Source organism: Primulina eburnea, chromosome 8, assembly GCF_022965805.1.
Source record: "Primulina eburnea isolate SZY01 chromosome 8, ASM2296580v1, whole genome shotgun sequence".
Lineage (NCBI taxonomy): Eukaryota > Viridiplantae > Streptophyta > Magnoliopsida > Lamiales > Gesneriaceae > Primulina > Primulina eburnea.
Genome location: NC_133108.1, coordinates 38,983,463 through 39,011,280, shown reverse-complemented (window position 1 = coordinate 39,011,280; position 27,818 = coordinate 38,983,463). Strand labels below are relative to the sequence as shown.

General features: G+C 38.9%; 1 protein-coding gene across 1 annotated transcript; it reads left to right on the top strand.

The window, feature by feature from the left end:
* The first annotated feature begins 422 nt into the window (after positions 1 to 422).
* LOC140839631 (probable ethanolamine kinase) lies at positions 423 to 27,148 on the top strand. Its single transcript, XM_073206470.1, has 11 exons — positions 423 to 771; positions 8,092 to 8,183; positions 8,341 to 8,447; positions 9,171 to 9,276; positions 24,358 to 24,480; positions 24,625 to 24,716; positions 25,034 to 25,118; positions 25,908 to 26,013; positions 26,116 to 26,182; positions 26,454 to 26,546; positions 26,624 to 27,148. Exons 1-11 carry the CDS (start codon positions 647 to 649, stop codon positions 26,735 to 26,737), a joined length of 1,110 nt encoding a protein of 369 aa, XP_073062571.1. The 5' UTR covers positions 423 to 646; the 3' UTR covers positions 26,738 to 27,148.
* Positions 27,149 to 27,818: the final 670 nt, after the last annotated feature.

Genomic DNA, 27,818 nt, shown 5'->3' with positions numbered 1-27,818 from the left:
AGTGTTTTGATAGATCATAAAGCATATACATAGGAAGAGACCGTGGAAAAGATACATAGACAGATCGTGAGTCGTTGGAAGAGCGGAGAAACCGTATTATCATAAAATTTCCATATTTTAACTGCACTGACATTTTTCCTCAAAATTGACATTCCAACTTATTTTCAATATTACATTTCTCAAGTTGTACTATGCTGCTCACTTATGTATATAATCATTTAACAAAATTTAAAAAACTTATATCTAACATTTCTTCTCAAAATTGTCAGTGCAACTTATTTTAATAATTTTCTTCTCAATCGTTTTATGATCCTCGTTAATTTATAGTTATTATCATTAAATTAAAATAATGTTATATAAATTATATATATATATATATTATATGTATGTGTATAGGTCGGTACTCGCAGATATTTTTATTGGCTCTCATTAACTTATAGGTGAACGAACAGAAAATAGACCGCCACACAGTTGAGAGCGCCCAATTCCGTTATAAAGTAGCGATGCGAAGCTAGGGAAGAACATATACTACGCCAAATCAACCGCCAAAATTCCGAGCGATTTTGAATTCAAACGATTCCGAAATATTCATTTTTAAGCTGAAATTTTGTTGTTTATCGTGCGAAACATCGATAGAGTGGCGGTGATGGAGTCGGCAGAGAGTATTTGGAATGCGGTGGAAGTGCCGGAGAGTCACGGCTCGGAGATTCCGTCGTCTTCTCTTGCGGTTGACCACTCGCTCTCCCTCCTTGAAATGAAGCCTCGTATTGTGTAATTATTTTCTTTATTCTTGCTATTAGTATTTGTTTAACATTTTGAATCAACCACGTGTTTTGGTTTCCTGCTTGATTTTTTTTAATCTTCCGGGGGACATTATCGGTGTTTATGTCCATCTAGACCTTATATCTTAATTCTGCTAACTCACGGTGCGAGAAATTGTGAGGTTGCTGATGCGGAAAGGAAAATAATTATTTGATTTTTGGTTGGGTTGATATGCGTAGGAGATGTACTTGCTTGCTTGTAGTAAAATTTTTATATTGGCATGCGAACATGTGTGGGAGGCCAAGTCATTTCATTGTAACTGATGTTTGTGATTGATTAAATGGATTTTATGGTGACTGTATGGAGTTACTTAAGAAAGAAATGGTGAATGTTAGTTGTTTATTCACTTGTGAATTGGTACATATACACAGTGATATTATACAGATTTGATAAAAATCAGTTCTATCCTAAGATCATGACAATGAAAATATATACATTGAATACATGCAAGATTAATTGTTAAGGTCAGGGATGTGATTATGCTTATCATGCCCCCGCAAGATCGATCATCCGTCACAGATGCCAATCTTGGATCGATGATCGAGGAATTGTTGTCTTGGTGGAGGCTTGGTAAGTTAGTTAGCAAGTTGATCATTCGTATGAAAATGAACTACTCGGAGTAGCTTCTTGGAGTCGCGAACAAAATGAAATTCGGTTGCGATGTGCTTCATGCGAGAATGGTCAACGATTGGTCAACCCTAAAAAAGTGGCGATTCGCCTCGCCATGTCCAAAACATATCCGACTGGTCAACCCTAAAAAGTCAACAAAACGGATTTTGTCCTATCCGTGTCCGATACTTCAAATTTTTTTTAAGTTGCTTGTGCTACATAGAGGACCGGGCTATTGTGTTTTGCTTCTTATAACTCCAACTAATAGGATTGGAACCAAAAGGACAACATAGCCAGTGGTTGATCGTTGGGATCACCCGCCCAATTAGCATTGGCAAAGACATGAGTATAAGTGGAGAATTGCAACGAAGGAAAAGTCCATGGGCATTGGTGCCTTTGAGATAACGAAGCACTTGCTTAACTGCGGTCGAGTGCGGCGTTGTGTGAGTGCATGGATTGGGACAATTTATTAACTACAAATAACACATCTGGAGGTGTGAGAGACAAGCATTGCAGAGAGCCTAAGACTTGACGATATTGAGTGACATCAGTTGGTGGACTACCATCATGTATGGTAAGAGATTTTGTAGAATATAATGGGTTGGATAAGCATTGCAGAGAGCCTAAGACTTGACGATATTGAGTGACATCAGTTGGTGGACTACCATCATGTATGGTAAGAGTTTTGGTAGAATATAATGGGTTGGATATTTCACTCGTTCATTTTTGTTTTAGCAAGTAGATCACAGATGTACTTCTGTTGTGATAGAAACAAGCCTTTAGGTGTGACTTGCACTTCTATGCCAAGACAATAAGATAGGGGCTCGAGATCTTTTAGTGAAAACTGAGTGGCTAGTGCATTGATAAATTGATCCACATGTGTACTGGAAGTCCACGTCACAATGATATCATCGACGTACATGAGAAGATAGAGAACACGAGTGAGGGCACATTGAATGAACAAAGAGTTGCCGGATTGTGCATCTTGAAACCAATAGATTGAAGAAAATAGTGAAGCTCATTGTACCAAGCTCTTGGTGCTTGACGTAAATCATAAAAAACCTTTTTAAGTTTGCATACATGATGTGCTATGTAGCACGGATACCTTGAAATTTTTTTTTTTGAAGTATCGGATACGGATACAACACGGATACGGATACGATACGCGGATACGCGTGTCGGATACCCCAAAATCCGTGTCGTTGACTTTGTTCAGGGTTGACCAGTCGGATACGTTTTGGACATGGCGAGGACACGCCATGGATACGGCGTGGATACGTTTTTCGGATACGTTTGGGCAAAATTGTAAATTTTTAGAAGTTTTATGGGTTAATTAAAAAAATTAAAATTGCTAAGGACTAAAAGAAAAATACTTTAACATATATTGGGCTGGGCTTTTAAATTCCAATATACATTTGTCGTCTCTTTCTTTCTCTTTCTGCTGAAGCCTCTCAACGTGATATCGCGTCGCCCTTCTTCTCTATTTCTGCCACTGCTACTGCTGCCGCCACCGTTACCGCTGTCGTCGCCGCCGCCGTTGCCGCTGCCGTCGCCGCATATTACATCTATCTCTATGATTTTTACTTTTCAATACTAAATTTATATGAAGTATAAATATATATAATTTTATATATATTTTAATGATTGTCGTATCTTAGCCGTATCGTGTCTTGTATTTTCAAAAATTGACGTATCGCCGTATCCGTATCGTATTCGATACGATACTCGTACCCGTATCCATGCAACATAGATGATGTGGATATCTTAAATCCACAAATCCAGGAGGTTGTTGAATGTACCCTGCAAAAAAACATTATTAACATCGAGTTGGCATAGAGGGCAACTGATGCTTGTGGCAAGACTTAACAGAATTCGAACAGTGGTGGGTTTAACAATAGGGCTGAAAGCATAAGTGATTATCAACACCCAGTCATTGATGAAATCCTTGAGCAACTACTTGTGCCTTATATCGAGAAACAAACCCAATTGGATTTCTCTTTATTCGATAATTCCACTTGCAGCCAACGATGTTTTGTGCAGGGTCTTCAGGAAATGTTTTCAACAGGGGCAATGCTGGGGGAATGAAGCAAGCAAAGTCAAAGGCGGGTCAAAACTCACATAAGCAGAGGGGGAGATACATTCATGAAAACCGAGAATACTAGTGTCCAAGTATTGTTACTGATCAAGGCATTGTACTCAGCTTGCATGGCTTGTCCCTACTTCAAGGACTTTTGGGCTTTTGAAAATGTATGAGGTTCAATTTCATCGTCAGAGGTGATGAGTGTGGCATTAACATCAAATATTTTCGTTGGCTTAAAGATTATTATGGATCTTGTGGTGATGGGGTTACGTGGGCTAGATTGAGTAGATATGGTAGTAGGTGATTGAGAACTTACTTGTAATTGATGGAGTGCTAGAGCATCATGTGGTTGAGGAGATGAAAGAATATTGTTGGTGTAACCCGACAACCTGTTCATTGTTGATTTTTGAGTCAAACCTTCACCATTTAAATTGGGAGAATCATGAGAGGTATTAATTATTTGATTGGGTGGGGCAAGAGATGCAGATTGTGGGAATATTTGAGGAATATGAGATGTCGGTGACCCAAAATTATTGGGTGATGGAAGCTTTTCGGGACATAATCATTTAACATTGTAAGATCAATAGGATGAAGATTTGAAGATGGATTAATAGTAGAGGAATCTTCTGTAATTAAGGTAGCAATGGGTGATGCCAAATTGAGCCATTGATTGAGAGTGTCAACAGTAGGTGAAGATGAATTTAAGAGAGGATTTAGGAAAGGAAATATTGATTCAACAAACTTGACATGACGAGAGACAAAAATTCAGTTACTTTTAGGTTCAAGACATAGTTAAGCATTGTGTTCATTTGAGTAACCAGCAAAGACAATGGTGAGAGCAGGGTTCAAGTTTATGAGATGTGTAAGGGCACAACCAAGGATAAATAAGCAGCCAAATATTTTAAGTTTATTGTAATTTGGATTTTTCTTGAAAGATACCAAATGGTGATTGAAAGTTTAAGGTAGAGGTTGACATCCTCCTAATGAGATCGACGACAGCCTGGAATACTAAAGACCAATAGCAAATGAGCACATGGACATGATGTAACAAGCTAAGGGTGGTTTCGACAATGTATCGATGTTTACATTTTGCGATACCCACCAAATCGGGTGTATGAAATGGGGATTTAAGATGTTGGATAATGTCCAGACTTTTTCCGATACGAACTCGACCTCAAATTACATTGTTCAGTAGTTCGTTAGCCGTGATAATTTAACAGTATAATATACATACACATAATGAAATAGGAGATGGTCAAGACCACGAGCTTCACCACTACAGTCGGAATCCACCGTTTTGATAGTGGTTTGAAAGAAATTTTCAACAAGCTTTTGAAACGTTCAAAAATAGTGGAAACATCATATTTGCATTTGGTAGGGTATAGCATGTGTATTTTGTATAATAATCTACAAAAATCTCACAGTATCGATATGTCAAATGTTTTTAAAGGAGCAGAGCCCCAAACATCAGTAAAGACCGTTTATAGAGGTTGAATTCAATTAATAGAGGAGATACCAAATGGTAGTTTGTGACTTTTATTGGAAAGACAAGCATCACAATAAGATAAATTAAAAAGTAGACTCGGAAATAGGAATATGTTCTAAAGAGATAATTGTTAGGAGAACTTTTTAGGAGGGTTCCCAAGTCGTCAATGCCTTGAATCCAACGTATTGATGGTGGATACTAAGGCAGTAGATGAAGTGTTTGACGTTGATGCATGTGTCGGCCACTGGTAAATATTTCCTCTAATCCGGCGTTGGATCAAGGAATCCCCCGTACTTAGATCCTTCACCAGAAAATAACCAGGAAAAATTCAATAAATGTATTATTGTGAGTACAAAATTGTGAAATAGATAGAAGATTTTGTTAATTTGTGAAGCACACAAAACATTGTTTAACTGAAAAGTGGTAGTAGGTAAACCAAGTGTACTAGAGCCTATGTGAGTAATAGGAATGCTTTTACCATTGCCAACCACAATATCTTCATTGCTGCTATAGTCTGAATGGATCGATAGGTTTCTGTAGATCGGAGGTGATATGATGTGATGCACCCAAATCGACGATCCAATTAAGGTTGTTTCTTAGCATACTATTTGTTGTGTGATTGACTTGTGGCCAAGGTTGCCTATGAGATAGTGTTAGTCGGGAGCGACAAAACTTTGCATTGTGTCCATTCTTGTCACACAATTGACAAACAATTTTTGGTTTGTTTCCCCCATATTGCTGACACCAAGATTGTAGTTGAGGATTGGAATTTCAAGAATTGAAAAGGTCGAAATATTTCCATGAGTGTTGCGATTGTTGAAGGAATATCCAGAGTTATTCTAAATGTGCCATTTTGATTTTGGTTGAAGCCTGAATTGTTGCCGTAGTTCTTCCATCTCTCCTTCTTATTTTGTGTCTTTTGGTTGAGTTGAGCGGTCGAGAGGTTGATTTATTCGCATATGTCATTTCCAGTTTTTCCCATGCTTCGGCTGCCGTTTTGCACCTAAGACAAGTGGGGACACTGATGCGGTGATGGAAGTTTGGATAACGTGCAAAATTAGGCGTGCAAAATTAGGCGATCTTGTCTTAACCATATTTTGTGATAGGGGTCGTGGTTCCCGAAGTAATAGTAGTTGCAGCTGGTCATGGCAAGGTTCCGTCAAGATATCTGATGAGATCATAGCCAAATAAGAGATTAGTGAACTGAGAACTCCATGCTGCAAAGTCTCCTCCTATGGATAGTTTTAGTGGAATTTGTGCAGCCGTGTTTATGGATATAAGTGTTGAATTTTGAGAAGCTCTGGTGTTAAATATAGTGGTAACTCTTGGTGACTCAGAGGAGGATGGATTTTCAGACACGGTTCGTAAAAGAAAGGGAAAACTACAAAGATATCAGAAAAGAAAAAAAGGATCGGAACTGCTAGAAGCTCTGGTAGCACGAAGAAATAAATGTTGAATAATTGTAGTTGTTTATTCACTTGTGAATTGGTACATATACACCGTAGTACGGTAGAGATTTGGTAAGAATCAGTTCTATCCTGAGATCACGTCAATGAAAATATATAACAAATACATCTATGATTAATTGCCAAGGTCGAGGATGTGTTTATTCTTATCAGTTACTTGGTCGTGTACCTATTGTAACTATGTAAGTGCAAATTTGGCATGTAAGGATGAAGCTAGTTTCTGATATTTTGGAGAAAATATTATCCGAGCATATCAAAGTTTTTGGCCTGGTTGTAACATGGCATTTATAGGAAAATGGGCTGTAATGGGGTTAAAGAATAGTGGTTTGGAATCTCGATCCACTGAAGTGGTGCAGAGAGATATCTCGATTGAGGCAGAGAGTGTTTAGAGGAATATGTGGGCGAAACCCCTTAGCAATATATTTTATAGCTAGTTCTGTTGAAAAGACTAGCAGCTTGAAGTGTCTGACACGCTTGGATAAGCACCTAGCTTATTAGATATGACTTCCCCCAGTGTTTATTGTTCAAAATTTGCTCCAAGATAAAGATGGTTCTTGTGTCAATATGGACATATTCAAATACGAAGTTCCTCTTTTCCTAAACTCGACCCAGTTTCTCCAAGGAATCAGACTGTGTTACTCCACTCAGGTCAGGATTTTGGATTTCTTATGCTATTCCACTTTTAAATTAAAATGGAATGGAAACTAACCTTTTAACGTACCTGATAATTGATCATCATGTCGCAAAATTTGTGCCAGCAAATGCTCAGTGATACTACCATGAGCGTTCACCAGTGGTCATTGGCTGAGAATTATCTCCAGAGATCATCAGGAGTCCTAACTTTGCAATGCTAAGATAGGTTAACCTGAGTGACTGTTTACTGTTGTCGAGTATACTCCATATACGAACGATGAATAATTATGTTCATTACCATCATTGCCCAACTGCAGGAGTGTTTTTATTGGGTTCTAGCTCAAAACCTCTGGTTTTTCCTTGTCAGTTCTATAAATGAGAAAATGTATTGCTTTACCTTTTGGAGATTTTTATCTTCATCCAAGTGCAAGCTCTGTGTTTGTATGCATGCCTCAAATACACGACGCCCCATATTTTTTATAACTGCCGCCAATTGCACCTTTATAAATGTAGTTTGGTTTTCAGATTATTGGATATATATTTCGAGCTTATGATATGTGGCCTTCTGAGTTATGAAAAAGAATAGTAAAAGTCGTGATAAAGTTTAGTCACAATTTATAAAATTGTAGACGGCCCATGTAAATTTCCTGATGTTAGCTATTGCTGGATGGAATTTTTCTTAATCTATGTTCATAAACATTGGGTTCTCTATGTTTCTAAAGCCATCAGTACTCCCTCGATGTGAATTGACACGTTTTTTCTATTTTATTTTCTGTTGCTATTTTCAGTTCAATCTTATATTTATTGCATGTTTTTTTTTAAAAAAAAATGATATATCATGGAAATAAGCATCTAAAAAAAAATTACTCATGAAAAAAAACTACGAGGATTCACTTCAAATACTTGAGTTGAAGTCAAATGATTTTAAACTTTTCTTGTACGTTCTCTCAAAATTTCCTCAGTTAACTTTTTTCATAACGATTTTTCTTTGCCAGGGAGCTGTGCAAGGATCTATTCAAACAATGGTCAAGTTTGGATGCGTCAAATTTCTCTCTTGAAACAGTATCTGGTGGCATTACAAATCTTTGTGCGTCTCTTTCTTGTTTCTCTCAAAAGAAATTGATTAAAAATAACGTTCTTAAATTTAAGATTCTACAAGAAAGTAATATGTTCTTATATTTACATTTGACAGTTAACTGGCTGTCATTAACATATCATTTTGATTTTGATTTTGAATGCAACAGTACTCAAGGTATCCGTGAAAGAAAAAGGTGGAAATGTTGTGCATATGACTGTTCGATTATATGGGCCAAATACTGAATATGTGATCAATCGGGAAAGGGAATTGCAGGTAAATTGGTGATGTTTCTGAGCTTTTTGCCCTCCCCCATACCATGTGGATTATTCAGGACCTATTGTAGTTTTTTTGAGTGCATGGGGATTTAGACCCGAAAAATGTACATGCTATTTATGAGTAAGTCCTGCTAAAGCAGCTCCCTATACTGCTTAGCACCCGTCATCTCATTCTCATTCCATTGATACGAGCTAGGTGTTTCTAAAAATATCCTTTTAGGCCTTCCTTTATCATGACTACTATGGTATTCAATATAGGCGATTATTGTGCGCTCCGTTGCAATTTACAAGCTGTTGATGTACATTATGAGCTATTTTGGATACAGAAGTTGTAACTTAAAAACACTTGATTAAGTTCAGCTTTTTAAGTGCTTTTATTAAAAAAATCAAAAGCAATTTTGGTGGATAAATGTTGAAAAATGCTTTGTTTTTATTTTTAAATATAAATTAGAAGCAAAAGCCCAAAAACTAGAAATTATAGCTTCTAAAAACACTTTTTTAAGTGCTTTTAAACCACTCTTGTAACCACACACTATAATTTTTAAGAAAAACACTTTTTTTTAATAAAAAAAACGTGTGTTTAATCCCTTGGCTTCTCCAACCAAACGGGCTATATATTGGCTGCATCTTTCCAAACACCAGCTGTAAATGTTCTAAAAATTTTTAATCTCATGTTTTTGACTGCATTTTGTTTAAGCCTAATGTTGTATTTTATGTTTAGGCCATTCCATCCCTCTCAGCCGCAGGATTTGGTGCCAAGTTACTTGGCGTTTTTGGAAATGGCATGGTGCAGTCATTTATCAATGCTCGTACACTAACACCATCAGGTAAACATTTGGAAGATATCATGTTGCATGAAGTTAATTGCTTTGAAAATAGAACTTGCCTCTTTGATTAGGTTTAATCACTCGTCAACATTTGTTCATATCTTATCCTTTGAAGTGACTCATTTGTGGTGAGATTTATAAGTTTTCTGTACATGGGTCTTGATCGAGATTTTGCTAGAGGGATCCATCCGGTGCCTTTATGTCGGAGGTTTGAATTTAAAATAAGGATAAGTTCTTTATATTATTAGATAACTATCTATCTACTGTTTAAATTTTAAAGTTTAAGTTTAGATTAGATTAGGTTTCTTATTCATTGATTTCTTTTGTATAAATAAGTTATGTACTCAGTTATTATTAACATGATTTGATTTCCTTCCAATATACACATTCTCTTATAAACCACGTGGTATCAGACGTCGGATGTGGCCAATGACGAACTACGGCACGACCTATTCCACCGACAGTTCATCACCGCCGGTGAGCATGACCCAAATCATGGGTGACGCTTCTCTTCTCTCCATCACGTGCCAGAAGCTTACTGGCTTGAATTTTTTTGTCTTGGTCACAATTTGTCCTCGTGTACATTTGCGGACGTGACAAAGAACATCATCTCACGGGCAGTGTGACACGACCTGACTTGGACGATGTCAGGTTCAAAAATTGGAAGGCTGAAAACAACCTAGTCATGTCTTGGTTGAATAATTCAGCAACGCCTGGAATTGGCGAAATTTTTCTCCTCTACTCGGCTACAACGGACATTTGAGATGCGGCCAGAGAAACATATTCTTGCAAAGATAACACAACCTTTTTTGCCATTGAATCTAGTGTGCACGATCTCAACCAAGAAGAAAGCTCAGTTGCTAACTACTCTTCCTTGACTCGACAATGGCAGAAAATTGATCTCATCGACAAATTTCAATGGATGTGCTCTAAGGACGAGAAACTCTATCGCTCAATTGTTGAAAGTAAGCGAGTAGATGGGCTAAATCGAGATCTTGATGATGTCCGTGGTCGGGTCCTGAGCACAAAGCCATTAACAAGCCTCTATGCCGTCTTCTCGGTGGTCAGACTAGCCCTTTGCAGCACAGTTCCGTAGCCCCTGATGGTTCTGCCCTCATGTTATAGCTCCAAGCCCTATCATTCCCACTTGAGTCTACGGATTCTAATACACGGGATGGACACTTTTCAATAACCACAAAAGGAAGATCAGTTCCAGGACGACTTTGGTGTGAAAAATGCAAGAAACCTAATCACAACATTGATTATTGCTGGAAAATTCATGGCAAGTCCGCGGATTGGAAGCCTACGTGAAAACGTTGGGCAAATGCTACGGTCTTAGTTGCCGATACTTCTCCACTGAGGCAATGCCCTTCACCAGCGCCCAGTTGGACGTCCTCCAAAGGCTATTCCGCCAGCGATCCCAACTGCCATCAAACACTGACATTGAATCAGGAAGTATTACCGCCCAAGGTGATAATCCCCTTGCATTTTTCTATTAGCGTGTTCCTTTACAATCTTGGATTATTGGGTATTCCCCTAACCAAAAAATATATGAGTTTTATTCCTCTATCACCAGAAAATTCTACTTGTCCATGCATGTCACTTTTCACGAAGACGTGTCCTTCTTTACAGCTTCATGCACCCAACATCCGTTGAGTAACTTTGTCACATTTGATCGTTTATCCACTGTATATCGTACATTTTTTTCTGAATTAAGATCAAGTACAAGTACCATCAAACGTCAATTAAGCTCTCCAAAAGTACCATCAAGCGTCAATTAAGCTCTCCAAAAGTACCATCAAGCGTCAATTAAGCTCTCCAAAATCCACATTGGAGAACATCTGCCTTCGATGAAATCCGGGCCCTTGAAAAGAACAATATTTGGCAGATCACAGAAGTTCCACCCGGGAAACGTGCTATTGGTTGCAAATGTCTCTTTAAGCACGGTTTAAAGCACGTCTAGAAGAAAAAATGTATACCCAAACATATATGATTGGTTAATAAGAAACTTTCGCACAAGTAGCCATGCTGAACACAATACGTGGACTACTATACATTGCCACAAAGTTAGATTGTCCTCCATACCAGCTTGATGTCAAGAATACCTTCTTATATGGAGAATTGGAAGAGGAAATCTACATGAATATACCTACAGGATTTGAGTTAGAAGACACTGTTAACAACATATGTTTATTGAATAAATCACTTTATGGTTTAAAACTATCGCCTAGGGTTGGTTTCACAGGTTCACCAAAGTCCTGAAAAGCAATGGATATCTACACTGCCGATCAGACCACTCTATGTTTGTTGAACACTCGAACATAGATGGAATCTTTGTTATCAATGTCTATGTTGATGATATTGTGATCGGAAATCATGAGGAGGAAATCAATCAGACTAAGCGACTGCTTTCAAAGGAATTCGAGATGAAAGATCTTGGACCCTTGAAATATTTAATGGGACTGGAAGTGGCGAGATCAAAGCATGGAATTTTAATTTCTCAAAGAAAATATGTCTTGGATCTCTTAAAAGAAACATGGACGTTAGGATGCAAGACTGTTGATACACCAACGGAGCCAAATGTAAGAATTGGTCAGAAGAATGATAGTTCTCCTGTTGATAAAAGGAAGATATCAAAGATTAGTAGGCAAGTACAAGACCAGATATTGGATATGTTGTAAGCTTCATAAGTCAATTCACGAACAATCCAACATAGAAACAAATGGAGGTTGTTTTTAGGATATTGAAGTACTTAAAAGGGCCTCTTGGAAGGGACTGTGTTTCCACATAACCACCTCAAGAGATATACAAGTATGCAGTTATGCGGACTGGGTAGGATCTTCTACTGATAGACTATCTACATCTAGGTATTGCTCATTTGTTTAGGGAAACCTAGTAACATGGCGTAATAAGACGTAAACAGTGGAAAAAGTGCAGTGAAAAAAGAAAACGCTAGTGAGAGAATTTTTTGAAATGCTCTCCCCCCAAAAACTCCCTCGATCAATCGCGAGCCCTGACTATCCCTTCACCTCCTTTATCTAAAGATCCCACCTGACTGCACCGTCCCCTTCCTCCGGCGACGGTCGCCGTCCGTCGCCGACTATCCCCAAGCCAACCGCGACCTTTTCAACCCATTCTATCCACCGTACGCCTCCTTTGCTCACATCGTTCCAAACCTCACTCTCGTTAACCCTTTCCGACTGATTTCCGACCACCGTCCTTAGCTTCTGATAAACCTATTTATCCCTTCCTACTTCTGTAACCGCCCGTTCACGGATTTCTGATTTCCAGTAGCCATTTTCCTTTCTTTAAAGTCAAAGGAGATGAATCGTTTGCTAACCAGGGCTCAACTCAAAACAAGTTGTGAGACCAAAATCGAACACAAGCTGTTCTTATTATGCAAGGGCATAAGGGGAGATACACTGATAGTGATAGAAAGAACTAGAAATGCAACTTATAGGATGGAGTTGGACTGCAACAGTTTATACTGGTTTTTGGCAACAATCAAGGAATACATCGATAAACCATTTCCTTGTTCGCAATTTAAGAAATTCAGAGGCAAAGAGGCTGTCATATCGCTGCAGAAAACTACGAATGGACGAGGTAGCTATTTGGAATTATCTAAGATTGTTTGGAGAGGAAAGACGCAACGTATCATCATACCAAGCGGACGATTCTACTCGGGATGGAAATGGATGGCACATAATATGTCCAAACTTATGTCAATTCGCACGTACAAGTCACCGAGTACCAGAGTAGAAAGAGATAACTTGGAAAAAGATCAGAAGCGTTTCAAGGTCATTTCGACGTATCACAACAAAAGAATTCCTAAGGTTGCTACGCTGGAACAACTACCGGTTTGTTTGGTGAAGGATTGGAGCAAAGCACTGATCATTACAAAGGAGTGCGTCAACATATCATGGAACATGGTTCGTATTACCCTTGGAAGAGCGGTTCAGAGGAAGGTCGATTTGTTTCCTTTTCAAGCTAACAAGGCAGCTTGGTGGCCACAGAATGACGAGGATGCAGCCTTCTACCTAAGATTGAAAAAAGTTTTTCTGGAAAAGAAAATCAGCTTGTCGTTTGAGAAGTGGAATCAGAATACCAATACTGAAGAAGAAACTTTCGAGTGTTGCAACAGCTGGGTGCGATTAATGGGGCTACCTTGGGACCTTTGGTCAACACAATTGTTCAAGGAAATTGGTGATCAGTGTGGTGGTTTGTTGAATATTAGCCAAGACACAGTGCTACTTAAAGATCTATCAGCAGCAAAAATCAAAGTAGTTGGTATTGAAGGTGGGTTCATCAACAGAAACTTAAGGATTCAAACTCTCAGAGGATCTATGACCATTCGCATCATGGTGGATTCGGTCGATTCATCAGCTTATGATATTTTTGAAAAGAGATCTTATGCTCAAGTGGTGGTTAATGGTGCTAGAATATTACCAGGTTGGGGCAGCTTGACAGGTTCCAAAATTACAGAAGCAAGTGCGAAAAAGAAAACGGAAGATGACCTACCGAGCATGGACAACAACCAAAATGCCAAAGATATGAAAGCTAAGGTAATCATGCATAATTCTGAAGGTCGCAATTGCTACTCCGAACCTTGGTACCGTGGGAAGCAGATCAAGATTATGAAAAGAATTCATCCAAAAGCAGAGAGTGCATTTCACACAGGGACAATTGATTCTTTGCAGACTACTCCAAAACAGAGAGAATTTGAGTACGTCTATAGTAGGAAGAAATGCAAGGCAATCGTTGACACATATTACGGGCCAGTGGGTGAAGAACCAAATATTCCATTTATCGAAAATTACAATGATTTTACAGGAAGGGACGACGAAAACTGGGAGAAAGATATGAATCCAAATTTCTCGGATGAAGGTGACGAATCCAGTGCTGAAGGAAGTCTCATCTCTGATCAATCGACTGTACATTCATCGGAATTCGACGATTTGGGGGTCTTTTTTGAAGAGTCTCCGAGTAAGGGTGGCAATAAGCCCGATATCTCTAATCCTATTCTATCCTCTTTCCATTCTTTGTCTCCTATAGGTTCATTCCAGGATCGGGGGGGAGGGGCTGAGATAATAGGCGGGGTGGGAAATACACCTACTGTGGTTAAGTTGGGTAATTCAGGAAATAATTCCCTGGGGCAACATAATGGCAAGGTGAAAGAAGTGACATCGGGGCAAGTCGAGCTAAAGGAGCTAAAAAATGTGGATGATAATGATTGTTTGTCAGCTATGGGCGTAGTGAAGATAGGATTCTTGAATATAAACGAAGGTGGGGAGGTGGCTGGACAGTAGTGAATCTCATTGCGAAGAGTGGCGTCAAGGGTAGAAGCGGTGTATCGATGAGAATTATTTCATGGAATATTAGGGAAAGTGGTTCGGCATCACGCCGGGCTTTGATACGTGCTGTCCTTGTGAAGGAGAAACCGGATTTAATAATTTTGCAGGAGTTGAAAAGAGAAGTGGCGGATCGTAGATTTATTGCAAGTATATGGAAGTCGAGGTTCGTGGAGTGGATCATTCTACCTGCTATTGGTCGGTCTGGGGGAATACTGATGATGTGGGATCCTAGGAACATTTCGGTTAAGGATAATTTGATTGGGGAATTCTCGATTTCGATTCATATACAAAAGGATAATATCATAGATTGGTGGTTCACGGCGGTCTATGGACCTTGTCAACCTAGATTGAGAGGTAATTTCTGGGATGAGATGGCGGGATTGAGGGTTCTATGCGGAGATCGTTGGTGCGTGGGAGGTGATTTCAATGTGGTTAGATCAGTCACCGAGAAGATTAATAGTCTTTCTCAAACAACAAGCATGAGCTGTTTTGATGCACTGATTCAAGAACTGGAGTTGATCGATCCTCCCCTACTTAATGGAAAATTCACATGGTCGAACTTTAGAGAATCGGCCATTTGTTGCAGATTGGACAGATTCTTGTTCACGGTGGGGTGGTCTGAAATTTATCCTTCTTATAGGCAATCTCTATTGCCCAGGATTATTTCGGATCACCACCCAGTGGTCTGTGATTTGGTTAAACCTAAGTGGGGTCCGACTCCTTTCAGATTCGAAAATGTGTGGTTGAGGCATCCAGGGTTCAGAAACTTTATGCAACAAACGTGGAACAATTCGAGCTTTCAAGGATGGGAGGGTTATAGATTTATGATGAAATTAAGGGCTTCAAAGGGTGATATCAAAAAATGGAATGAGGAAGTGTTCGGGATGGTGGATATGAAAATTGCAGAATTAGTCAATAAAATAAGCAGATTGGATAAGCTGGAAAGTGAGGGTCGGGGTTCGCAAGAGGTCTCGAATGATAGGATAGAAACAAAAGTGCTGCTGGAAGAATTGGTATGTCGCAAGAATCAAATTAATAACCAGAAAAGCAGAATTAAATGGATTACGGAAGTGGATAGAAACACAAAGTTCTTCCACTCAATCTTAACTCAACGTAACAACAAAGCTATCATTGACAGATTGGAAAGAATTGATGGAACGATAACGAGAGACGAGAATGAAATTGTCTCTATTATTGTCCAGTATTACAGGGATTTGTATGGACTGTCAAATGTGAGGAGCTGGGGCATTGAAGGGGTGGAATGGAGTCCAATCGATGATGAGATGAGTGCAGATTTAGAAAGGCCTTTTTCTGAAGAAGAGATTAAACAAGCTGTGTTCCTTTGCGATGGTAGCAAGAGCCCGGGGGCCGATGGTTTCACGTTGGCTTTTTTCAAACAATGCTGGGATTTGGTGAAAATGGATTTGATGAAGGTTTTTGAGGAATTCTTTCAACGAGGAATAATAAATGACGCGACGAATGAGACATATATTTGTTTGATTCGTAAGAAAGTGGAATCGAATAATGTCAAGGACTTTAGACCGATAAGCCTGGTAACGAGTGTGTATAAGATCATAGCAAAGGTACTGTCGAAGAGGCTAAAGACTGTCATTGCAGCAACCATTTCTGAATCTCAAAATGCTTTCATTGAGGGACGACAAATTATGGATTGCGGTCTAATTGCGAATGAATTGGTGGAAGAGGGGAGAACAAAGAAAAAAAAGGGATGGGTCTTGAAGGTGGATTTCGAGAAAGCATATGATAATGTGGATTGGGAATTCTTGGATTTTGTTCTTGTGAAAAAAGGGTTTGGTGGAAGATGGAGGTCATGGATGAGAGGTTGTCTGTCAAATGTGTCCTTCTCTATCTTGATCAACGGTAGACCGAGAGGAAAGTTCAAAGCTTTCAAAGGGTTGAGACAAGGTGATCCATTATCACCGTTTTTGTTCAACTTAGTGGTGGACGTATTGGGAAGATTAATTGATAAGGCGAAGCAGACAAATTTCATAAGGGTAATAGAAGTTGGTAGAGAAAGGGTAGAGATATCACACCTTCAGTTTGCCGATGACACACTCTTCTTCGTGCAAACAGATGATCATATAAGATTCTTGGTCAAAGTGGTACAATCATTCTGCGACATGTCGGGATTAAAAATTAATTGGAATAAAAGCGCATTGTTGGGAATTCATCGTGACCAGGTCGAGACAGAATCTTTGGCACAGGAAGTGGGCTGTAGAAGGGAGGAGTGGCCTATCAATTATCTTGGAATGCCCTTGGGTGGTAATCCGTTGAAAACCTCTTTTTGGGCACCCATTGTGACTAAGGTATCAAAAAAATTGGCAAATTGGAAAAAATCATTCCTGTCCAGAGGTGGTAGGCTCACTTTGATAATTTCGGTTTTAAATTCTATTCCGATTTACTTTCTGTCATTATTCAAGATGCCGAGAAGTATAGTGGAGGCATTGGAGAAGATATCCAGAAACTTTCTTTGGGACGGGGCGGATGGAGAAGCTCATTGTCATTTGGTTGCGTGGGAAAAGGTGTGTTCACCGAAAGATAAAGGAGGAACAGGGGTGGCAAACATAAGTTTGAGAAACAAGGCGATGCTTGGAAAGTGGTGGTGGAGATTTTTTGTGGAGGGTGAGACATTGTGGAAAAGGATAATAGTGAGCAAATATGGGTTACAAGAGAACTTGTGGGATGCTGGGTTGGCGTTAAATGTCACGTTCAGATGCCCATGGAAGTACATTTCCCGAATTTACCCGACTTTTAAACAGATGGTTGTATTTAAGGTGAGAGGGGGTAACAAGGTGAGGTTTTGGGAGGACAGATGGTGGGGGGATTCTTCTTTTAAAGATCTTTTTCCAGCTTTGTTTCAGCTTTCTTCGATCCGTAATATGCCGATATCCTTTGTCGCAATTTTTGATAGTGTCACGTCTACTCTGTCTTGGGATTTTGAATTTAGAAGGGCTATCAGGGATGAGGAGATGGATCAATTGTCCGAGTTGTTAGGGATTCTAGATTCAGTGAGATTGATAGAAGGGGTAGATGACTTTCTGCGGTGGCAAGGGGATCCTTCGGGTATTTTCTCGGTTAGATCATTTTACGATTCGTTCTTTCCTCTTAATCGCTTCCCAATTTCTTCGGTCTCCAATGTTATTTGGAAAACTCCAGTTCCGACAAAAATCCAAATGTTTTCTTGGATAGTGTCTTTGGGTAAGCTACCCACCTCGGAGATGATTCAAAAAAGATGGCCTTCCATTGCGTTGCGACCTAATTGGTGTGTACTTTGTAGAAACGCATCAGAAACGCAGAATCATTTGCTAATTCATTGTCCATTCACATTATCACTGTGGCATAGAGCTTTGCAAGAACTTCATTTGGTGTGGGTGATGCCTAACTCTACAACTGATGTACTGAATATGGACTTAGGACAGCATTTGGGATCAAGGGGCAGATCTTTTTGGTTCGTAGTTGTTCAGTGCTTATGTTGGACAACATGGCTAGAAAGAAACAAGAGGGTTTTCGAAGAAATTGAAGAAAATGCGGAGAGTTGCTGGGACAAAATAAAGCTTAATATTGCGATGTGGATTGGCAATCATAATGATTTTAAGAACGTATCAGTCTTAGATCTTTTGAGAAGTTGGGATTATGTGTATCAGTGACATTTTAGCTTTGTTGTTGTTGTTCGTTAAGCGAGTGGACCACCAGTCCACTATGTAAACATTCTTAACGTATTATTAATATAATAAGTTTCTTATAAAAAAAAAATAAAAAAAATAAGACGTAAACAGTGGCGTAATAAAACGTAAACAGTGGTGGCAAGAAGCAGAAGTAGAATTGAATTTCGGTCACTGGCCAATGAGATTTGCGAAGGAATATGGGTCCAAAGGTTGGTGACTGATTTGAAATTGGAAGGACATCAGACAATAAAACTAAAGTGTGACAACCTAGCAGCAATAAGCATTGCCAAGAATGCAATTCATTAAGATCATGTTAAGCATTTTGAGATCGATCGTCATTTCATCAGTGAAAAAATTGAGATGAGAATTCTGAGAGTTAACTACGTTGCTAGCAATTTGCAAGTTGTAGATGTTCTAACAAAGGCACTATTTCAACCCGCGTTTAAAGACTTGGTGTTGAAGTTGAGGCATGATTGACATATATCACTCAACTCAAGAGGGAGTGAATTTAAAATAAAGATAGGTTCTTTAGATTATCCAATACTGTTTAAATCTTAAAGTGTAAGTTTATATATTAGTGTTGTTAGTCAAACTAGCCTTCCAGCATATATCTTATCTTGTAGCCTGATTTGTTAGTTAGATGTTTATCTTTTCGAGTAGATTAGGTTGTTAGTTGGTTCCTATTTTCTGGGGATCTTGCTGTATCTTTTCTGTAGGTTTAGCTGTACACTTTTATGTATTTATGTACCTAATTCGTGATTAATGAAGATGAGAATTTTTTCCTCTCAAAACTACATGGTATCAGAGCCATGAGTAATGAATCTGAGATATCTCCAAAGGGATCAATGTCATTTCCCTCCTCCTCTTCTTATCCTTCGGAAAACAGTCCGATAACCAGCTTGATTACCTGTCATAAACTGACAGATACAAACTATCTCCAATGGTCCCAATCCATGATGATGTTCATTAGTGGACGAGGACGCGATGATTACCTCTCGGGTGCTGCTGTTGAGCCCAGTAAAAATGACCCGAACTTCAAGGTTTGGCGCTCTGAAAACAATCTTGTCATGTCTTGGTTAATCAACTCGATGACCATAGACATTGGTGAGAATTTTTTGCTGTACTCTACAGCAAAGGAAATCTGGGATGCGGCCCGTGAGACTTTCTCTAGCAGTGAAAATACCATTGAATTATTTCACATTGAAAGTACACTGCAAGATCTCCGACAAGGTGAGCAATCTGTCACTTTGTACTTCACCACCCTTACCCGATATTGGCAACAACTGGATCTCTTCCAGTCTTACAATTGGAAATGTGCGGACGACAGTATCTTCTTCCGTCAAATTATTGAGACCAAGCGCATATTCAAATTCCTTATGGGTCTAAACAGGACTCTTGATGATGTGCGAGGCCGTATCCTCGGGACTAAACCTCTACCAGCCCTTCGTGAAGTATTCTCTGAAGTCCGTCGAGAAGAAAGCCGTAAACGTGTCATACTCGGCCAATCAGACAGTCCACTCACCATCGAAACCTCAGCTCTCACCTCCACTATTGATGCTACCACCAACCCCACTGCTCTTGCATCTCGCAACAACAGCAGCCATCATCCTAAAGGTCGACCTTGGTGTGACCATTGCAAGAGGCCAGGCCATACAAAAGATACGTGTTGGAAAATTCATGGTAAACCTCTTGATTGGAAACCAAATCGGAACCAAGACCGAGAGGCACGTGCAAACTCAGTTACACAGCCTGTCCATCAACCAACCACACCTTTCACCAAAGATCAAATGGATGCCCTACAGAAAATGTTCTCTCAGGTGGGAACTCAATCTACTGCTGCAACCACCAGCCCTAGTGTTGGTCTTCATGTGTCACAGTCACCCTCTAATCCATGGATTATCGACTCTGGAGCTTCGGATCACATGACAGGTGACAGATCCTTATTTTCAACGTATTCTCCATGCACAAACCATCAAACAGTGCGTATTGCAGATGGCTCTCGCACCCAAGTTATTGGAGAAGGCCAAATTCATATATCAGACTCCATTGTCCTTAAATATGTGCTGTTTGTTCCATCCATTGACTGTAATCTTATTTCTGTGAGCAAACTCAATTGTGACCTTAAATGTGTGACCACTTTCCATTCGAATTGTTGTGTATTTCAGGATATGAGCTCGGGGAAGACGATTGGCAGTGCTAGACTTTGCTCCGGCATCTATCTTCTTCAAATCAAACCTCAACCAAGAAGGTGTGACAGTCCTCAGTGTTGGTCCATCAATAAATTAGATAGCCACTTAGGAAGTCAGTCTAATAAAGATAGTGCAATCATGTTATGGCACTATCGTCTTGGCCATCCCAATTTTTCTTATCTAAAAACATTGTATCCTTCTCTGTTCATCAATAAAAATCCGAACTCATTTCAATGTGATATTTGTCAATTTTCCAAACACACTCGTGGCACATATTCTCCGGTGCCATACAAACCAAGCACACCCTTCTCTCTCATTCACGGTGACATTTGGGGACCAAATCGGATTCCAAATATCACCGGGGCTCGATGGTTTCTCTTGCTTATTGATGACCACACTCGTTTATGTTGGACCTTCCTCATGAAAGATAAATCTGAAACTATAGCGATCTTTAAAAACTTTTATGCCATGGTTCAAACCCAATTTAAAGCAAATATTCAGGTGGTAAAAACCGACAATGCTAGGGAATTCTTTAACAGCACTCTCAGCCCCTTCTTTCAAGCCCATGGTATCATGCAACAAAGTTCATGTGTGGATACTCCACAACAGAATGGTGTTGCGGAAAGAAAGAATCGCCACATACTCGACATGACTCGTTCTCTCCTATTTCAATCTAATGTACCTAAGAAATTTTGGGGTGAAGCGGTCCTTACAGCAACCTATTTACTCAATCGCCTTCCCTCGCGTGTTCTTAAACTCAAGAGTCCATTAGATATGCTTCTGTCCTTATACCCTAATAGTCACTTAATCACAAATATACCCTTAAAACTCTTTGGCAGTACAGCCTTTGTTCATGTCCATTCCCAACATCGTGGTAAGCTTGATGCTCGCTCAATTCGTTGCATCTTTCTAGGATATTCTCCTTCCAAGAAAGGATACAAGTGCTTCTGCCCTACTACACAAAAATTCTTCCACTCAATGGATGTTACATTCTTTGAAGATAAGCCCTATTTTTCCAATAATGTGTTTCAGGGGGAGAATCACACTACTTACGAGTCACTAAATTGGGAATCCCTCCTGGAAAACATTGATCACATCCCTCTTCCTCACACTACTCCGGTCCCTGCTCCTATTCCGCTGGCCACTGTCACTCCTGATCCTCACTCACCCACCATATCTCCGTGTGATTATCCCAAACACCTTTCCCCTCTCAAGGAACCCATCAAAATGTATACTCGGAGACAACGAGGAAATGTGCCTGAACAAATTCAGCACCACCAATCGTCTGCCACAAGCTCTCCTGAACATAATAGCAAATCGCCTACTCTCGAAATTGGTACCGAACAACGACCAAGACCACCAGGAGATGATCATAATTCAGAACTTCCTATTGCTCTGAGAAAAGGTACTCGGACCTGCACCAATCATCCTATCCAGAGGTTTGTATCATACTCAAACTTATCTACCAAATACAAGGCTTGTGTAACAGCTTTAGATGAGATCTCCATTCCTAGATCAGTTCACGAAGCAATGAATATTCCAGAGTGGAAGTCAGCTACTCTAACAGAGTATCGGGCTCTACTAAATAATGAAACATGGATCCTAACTCAACTTCCTCCAGGGAAGAAAACCGTAGGGTGTAGGTGGTTGTACTCGGTGAAACAAAAAGCAGATGGAAGCATTGATCGTTACAAAGCTCGTCTGGTGGCACGAGGGTACACACAAACGTATGGTATTGATTATCAAGAGACTTTCGCGCCTGTTGCTAAACTCAACACTATCCGTGTCTTACTATCCATTGCAGCAAATCAAGACTGGCCTTTGTGTCAACTTGACGTAAAGAATGCATTCTTGAATGGCAACTTACTTGAAGAAGTTTACATGGATGTTCCCCCGGGATTTGAATCTGAACAAACAACGGGTAAAGTGTGTCGACTCAAGAAAGCCTTGTATGGTCTCAAGCAATCTCCACGTGCATGGTTTGAGAGGTTCACCAAGGTATTGAAACTGGATAAATACTCTCAGTCACAAGCTGATCATACGCTCTTTTATAAGCACTTTGAGGATGGACGTATCACCATCATTATTGTGTACGTAGACGACATCATACTCACCGGGAACAACCATGATGAATCAAGACGAGTAAAAGGACTTCTCGCAAGTGAATTTGAAATCAAAGACTTGGGGCACCTAAGATATTTCCTCGGCTTAGAACTGGCTCGGTCTTCTAAGGGTATTTCTATGTCTCAACGTAAATATGCAATAGATTTGCTCAGTGAAACAGGAATGAGTGGATGTAGACCAGTTGATACTCCAATGGACCCAAACACTCGACTGATGCCTCGATCTGAAGAAGCTGCAGCGGATAAAGGTCAATATCAGCGCCTCGTAGGGAAGTTAATCTATCTCACTCACACTCGTCCAGACATTAGCTTCTCTGTGAGTCGAGTTAGTCAATTCTTAAGTGATCCTTCAGATGTTCACATGGAAGCAGTGTATCGTATTCTTAGATACCTAAAAGCTGATCCGGGGAAAGGCCTTATGTTCGCAAAGTCACCTAACAGATCTATCGAAGTATGTACTGACGCTGATTGGGCTGGTTCTCCAAGTGATCGAAAATCAACTTCCGGGATTTGTTCATTTGTTTGGGGAAATCTGGTTACTTGGCAAAGCAAGAAGCAACACGTGGTTGCAAGAAGTAGCGCGGAATCCGAATTCCGTGCCTTAGCTCAAGGGATTTGTGAAGGAATGTGGTTGGATCGCCTTCTAAAGGAGATGAAAATCTCTACCTCAGGCTCTATTCATCTAATGTGCGATAACCAATCTGCTATTGCTATAGCCAAAAATCCTGTTCACCACGATAGAACTAAGCATGTCGAGATAGACAGGCACTTCATCCGTGAGAAGATCGAGAGTAATGTAATAAAACTGACCTATGTTCCCTCTCAACAGCAAGTTGCAGACATTCTTACTAAGGCTTTATTTCGGCCCACCTTCACCGAACTAAAGATGAAACTTGGTCTTACAAGCATTTATCGGCTAGCTTGAGGGGGAGTGTTGTTAGTCAAACTAGCCTTCCAGCATATATCTTATCTTGTAGCCTGATTTGTTAGTTAGATGTTTATCTTTTCGAGTAGATTAGGTTGTTAGTTGGTTCCTATTTTCTGGGGATCTTGCTGTATCTTTTCTGTAGGTTTAGCTGTACACTTTTATGTATTTATGTACCTAATTCGTGATTAATGAAGATGAGAATTTTTTCCTCTCAAAACTACAATTAGATTAAGTTTCTTATCCATTGATTTGTTTTATATCAATTTACATGTTTTTCTCTCATAAAACACACTTTAAATGCATACCTAAAAACTATCTGGAATAAAATCTGGACATTCCCTCAGTTTCGGCAGCAGGAATGACTCTCTTGGGCCACTCGAATCCATAAAAAACCTTCTACAACTTTTGTGTTTACATTTGGGCATTGGAGGCTTTTGTCAAAGTGTTATGGTTGCCTAAAGTCAGTTGCTTATAATCCGTGACTGCCAAGATTTGTTGGCGACCTCCCCCGACCTCCCAATAAAATAAAAATAAAAAAAAGGTATGTGTGTGTGTGGGGATTAAATAGTCGGAGCTATATTAAACAAGTGCTTCCACTTGGTTCGCGGTTTCAAAACATTCTCAATTGATCCAATTTTTTCTCTTATTCCCAGTCAAAATTTCTTTTCAGCTTTGTTTCTAGCCACCATCCATTCTTAAATACTACAGCCATACCTGCGAGGAGCGCCATTGAACAATTTGTATTGTCACAATATTTGTGATTTAAATTTGAAATTTTTTCCTCGTCTTGTTGGTTTTTCTTGACAGACATGCGAAAGCCAAAGCTCATCTCAAAAATTGCTAAAGAGCTCCGGAGGTTCCATGAGGTGGAAATACCTGGTTCTAAAGAGCCTCAACTGTGGAATGACATCTTCAAGTTCTTTGAACGAGGTGCTCTATTAGCAGTAAATGATCTGGATGTGCTTAATTTTTAATATTTTATATGATGAATTTGGACAATCTTGTAAGGTTGATGACTGTCGGTGGTTGTTATCTTGGTATTTTATGTCTGATGACTGTGAAGTTTACATGCAGCGTCAAGCCTCAAGTTTGATGATCATGAGAAGCAAAGAAAGTACGAGACAATTTCATTTGGAGAAATTCATAAAGAAATCATTGAACTCAAGGTCATATTTTACATTTGCCTCCGGCTTGCATATTTTGTCATTCCCTCTGATTGTTCCATAGAATCTGCCTGTTATCTTGGATTAATATCTGTATGGTTTTCTTTGCTCATTCGAACACTGTCTTCTTGCTCTTAGCATCAGAAACAGTTATTGATTGATGAACACATAGCAATGCCTGAGGATTTTTGAAGTCAATAGTTGGCCAATGTAGCAAGATATTGGCTAATAGAGACCATAGGCATATTTCTTTGTTTCTGTTATCTTGTGTGAGAAGTTAGATTATTATTTGTGAACAACATGTTTCTATTCTGGAACAGGAAATGACAGATCGCTTTAATGCTCCCATTGTGTTTTCACACAATGATCTGCTTTCTGGGAATTTGATGCTTAATGATGAGGAAGGTAAGCATCATCCATAGCTGATAGCTTTACAAACAATCTCTCTCTCTCTCTCTCTCTCTCTCTCTCTCTCTCTCTCTCTCTCTCTCTCTCACACACACACACACACACACACACACACACACTCACAGAGTAAGCGCTTTGTTCTATTTTATGTTACCAGCTGTTTCCTGGCTTCTTTGACCTTTTTAATACTTGTTTAAAAAATGTAGCAAACATCACTGTTGACCCGTGGGTTCAGTTTTAGCTTATGCAAATGTATCAGAACAATATCATACAGCTTTTTAATTGGTTTTATTTTTGTTGTGACATGGTATCAACATTTTCCAAATCATTAAAATTCAATATGAAAGACTTCCTTGAGGTGAATATGTACTGTTTATTTATGTGGGCTTAATTACCATTTGGTCGAGATATGATGAGAAGTATGTGAAGTGTAGTACATAGAATAAATAAACGTTTGCTTTAATGAACCAATCGTAAATTTGAGGTGGAAATACCATTCTCCAGGACAATTTGAGGACAAGTTTATATGAATTATGAAAGGGGTGATATAGAAGCATCACATAATTGTCGTTATCAAAATGCTGACGGGTGATGTATCTAACTTATTGAAGCTATTTGGGCATATGAACCTGACTTGAATTGGCTCCCCTTTTTCCTTTGTTCATTTTGGGAGAAATTTCAAAATGTGGTAACTGCTATCAATGTAATAGATGTCGGTTATATTTCTTTCCTCCTTTTCATTACTGACATTCTTATGAGCTCCCACTTGTTTTGGTTAATTTTCAGATAAGCTTTACTTCATTGACTTTGAATATGGATCATACAGTTACAGAGGTTTTGACATCGGAAATCACTTCAACGAATATGCTGGCTATGATTGTGACTATAGCTTGTTCGTCATCTTCCTTTTCTAACATTGTATTTTATATGTATTCCTCTATTGCAGAATTATAGGATATATTTGTAGTTATTCTGAGACCTGTTTCATTTGCAGGTACCCAATTAAAGACGAACAGTACCACTTCTTCAGGCACTACTTGAAACCAGACAGCCCACACGAAGTATGTGGCAGTCTTTCATACATCTGATCATAGAACCAATACCAAATGTCTTTGAATTTAACTAATGTTATTAGCTATGGAGTGAATAGAGCCATTGTACATGTGTCTTGAAAACTTGTAACTCCGCTTATCAGGGCAAAAATAGACATAAAATGGCAGTAATCTGTGTCGGTATAGGTATCTATGATAATTAAGGTAATTAAGATGATCCAACTCCAAATTATATATTATTATGTGGCCTTTAATGGACATGGCTACAACTTCCCTGCAGGTTTCAAATGAAGAACTCGAAGCTCTTTACTCAGAGACAAATACCTATATGCTAGCCTCGCATCTTTATTGGGCTTTATGGGCTCTAATCCAGGTACTTTTAGCTTTTTCCTACTATTGCGCATAAAAAGTGGTGGTGTTGCATTAAGATTTACCTGTTTGTTGTGGCAGGCCAAAATGTCTCCTATTGATTTTGATTATCTGAGCTATTTCTTCCTACGACACAATGAGTACAAGAATCAAAAGGAGAAGAGTTTCTTGTTGGCACGTTCTAAGTTTGCTTGATCATAGATTGATTCACGAAACTTTGTTTTTGTGCTTTCTGTTGTAATCCGATGGCATCTTGCCTTGTGTTGTACAACTAATAATGTTCCATTTTGCAAGAGTAGGAAACACTACCTCCTTTCTAGAAATAGCGCCATTTTAGTGAGCAGAAAATGTCGTTTCTTATCAGCAACTTTGCTTCAAAAGATTGTCGTAGGGATGTTTTGGTCGTCCTGTATTAATAGCTTTGTTTGGTTCCAAGGTCTTTTCTTTTGCGTACTAAGCTTTCATTTTCTATGATATTAGTTTCCTTATATCGAAATCGACAATACTACCCAAAAAAAAAAACTGTATTAGTTAAAGTCGAAATGCATTATTATGTGTTAACAAATTGAAAGGCTTGATCGATTATAAAATAATCGACATTTTCAACTGTTTCACCAGACATCAAATAGCATTGAAGTTTAAGATACCACCGGAAACAAGGTTTCTAGTGAATGAGATAAATTTATATTTGTGCCATGAACTTTCATCACCCACAGTTAAAATAAATCTCGATTTCGGTAGAGTGAACTTCTCAAGTGTCCCTAATGTGAACATCACCGTTCCATGTTGACTTCAATAGGTTGGGAGGGTGCACCCAATAAATTAAGATGAAAGTTGGAAGGCAACAAAATAAACAAATAAATAACCACGTTGGTAGGCATTTCCTTTTCATTTCTTAGTTCCCCACACTTTAAATGCATATATTATATATATATATATATATATATATATATATATATATATATATATATATATATATATATATATATATATATATATATGCATATCTCGCATGATGCATTTTAAAATTGATTAGACAATGCGCATATATATATATATCTCGCATGATGCATTTTAAAATTGATTAGACAATGCATTTAAAGTGTGGGGAACTATTATATATATATATATATATATATATAAGTTGGCATTTCAATGAATGGAAAAAAGAGGTGTTCGCATGATGCATTATATATATATATATATATATATATATATATATATATATATATATATATATATATATATATATATATATATATATATATATATATAC

What these genes read in the sequence shown, in the direction of transcription:
- LOC140839631 (XM_073206470.1), top strand. Translation starts at nt 647, where the DNA reads ATGGAGTCGGCAGAGAGTATTTGGAATGCGGTGGAAGTGCCGGAGAGT. An exon ending in TGGTGGCATTACAAATCTTT is followed by an intron (nt 8,184 to 8,340) that starts GTGCGTCTCTTT and finishes TGAATGCAACAG; the next exon opens with TACTCAAGGTATCCGTGAAA. An exon ending in AAGAAATCATTGAACTCAAG is followed by an intron (nt 24,717 to 25,033) that starts GTCATATTTTAC and finishes ATTCTGGAACAG; the next exon opens with GAAATGACAGATCGCTTTAA.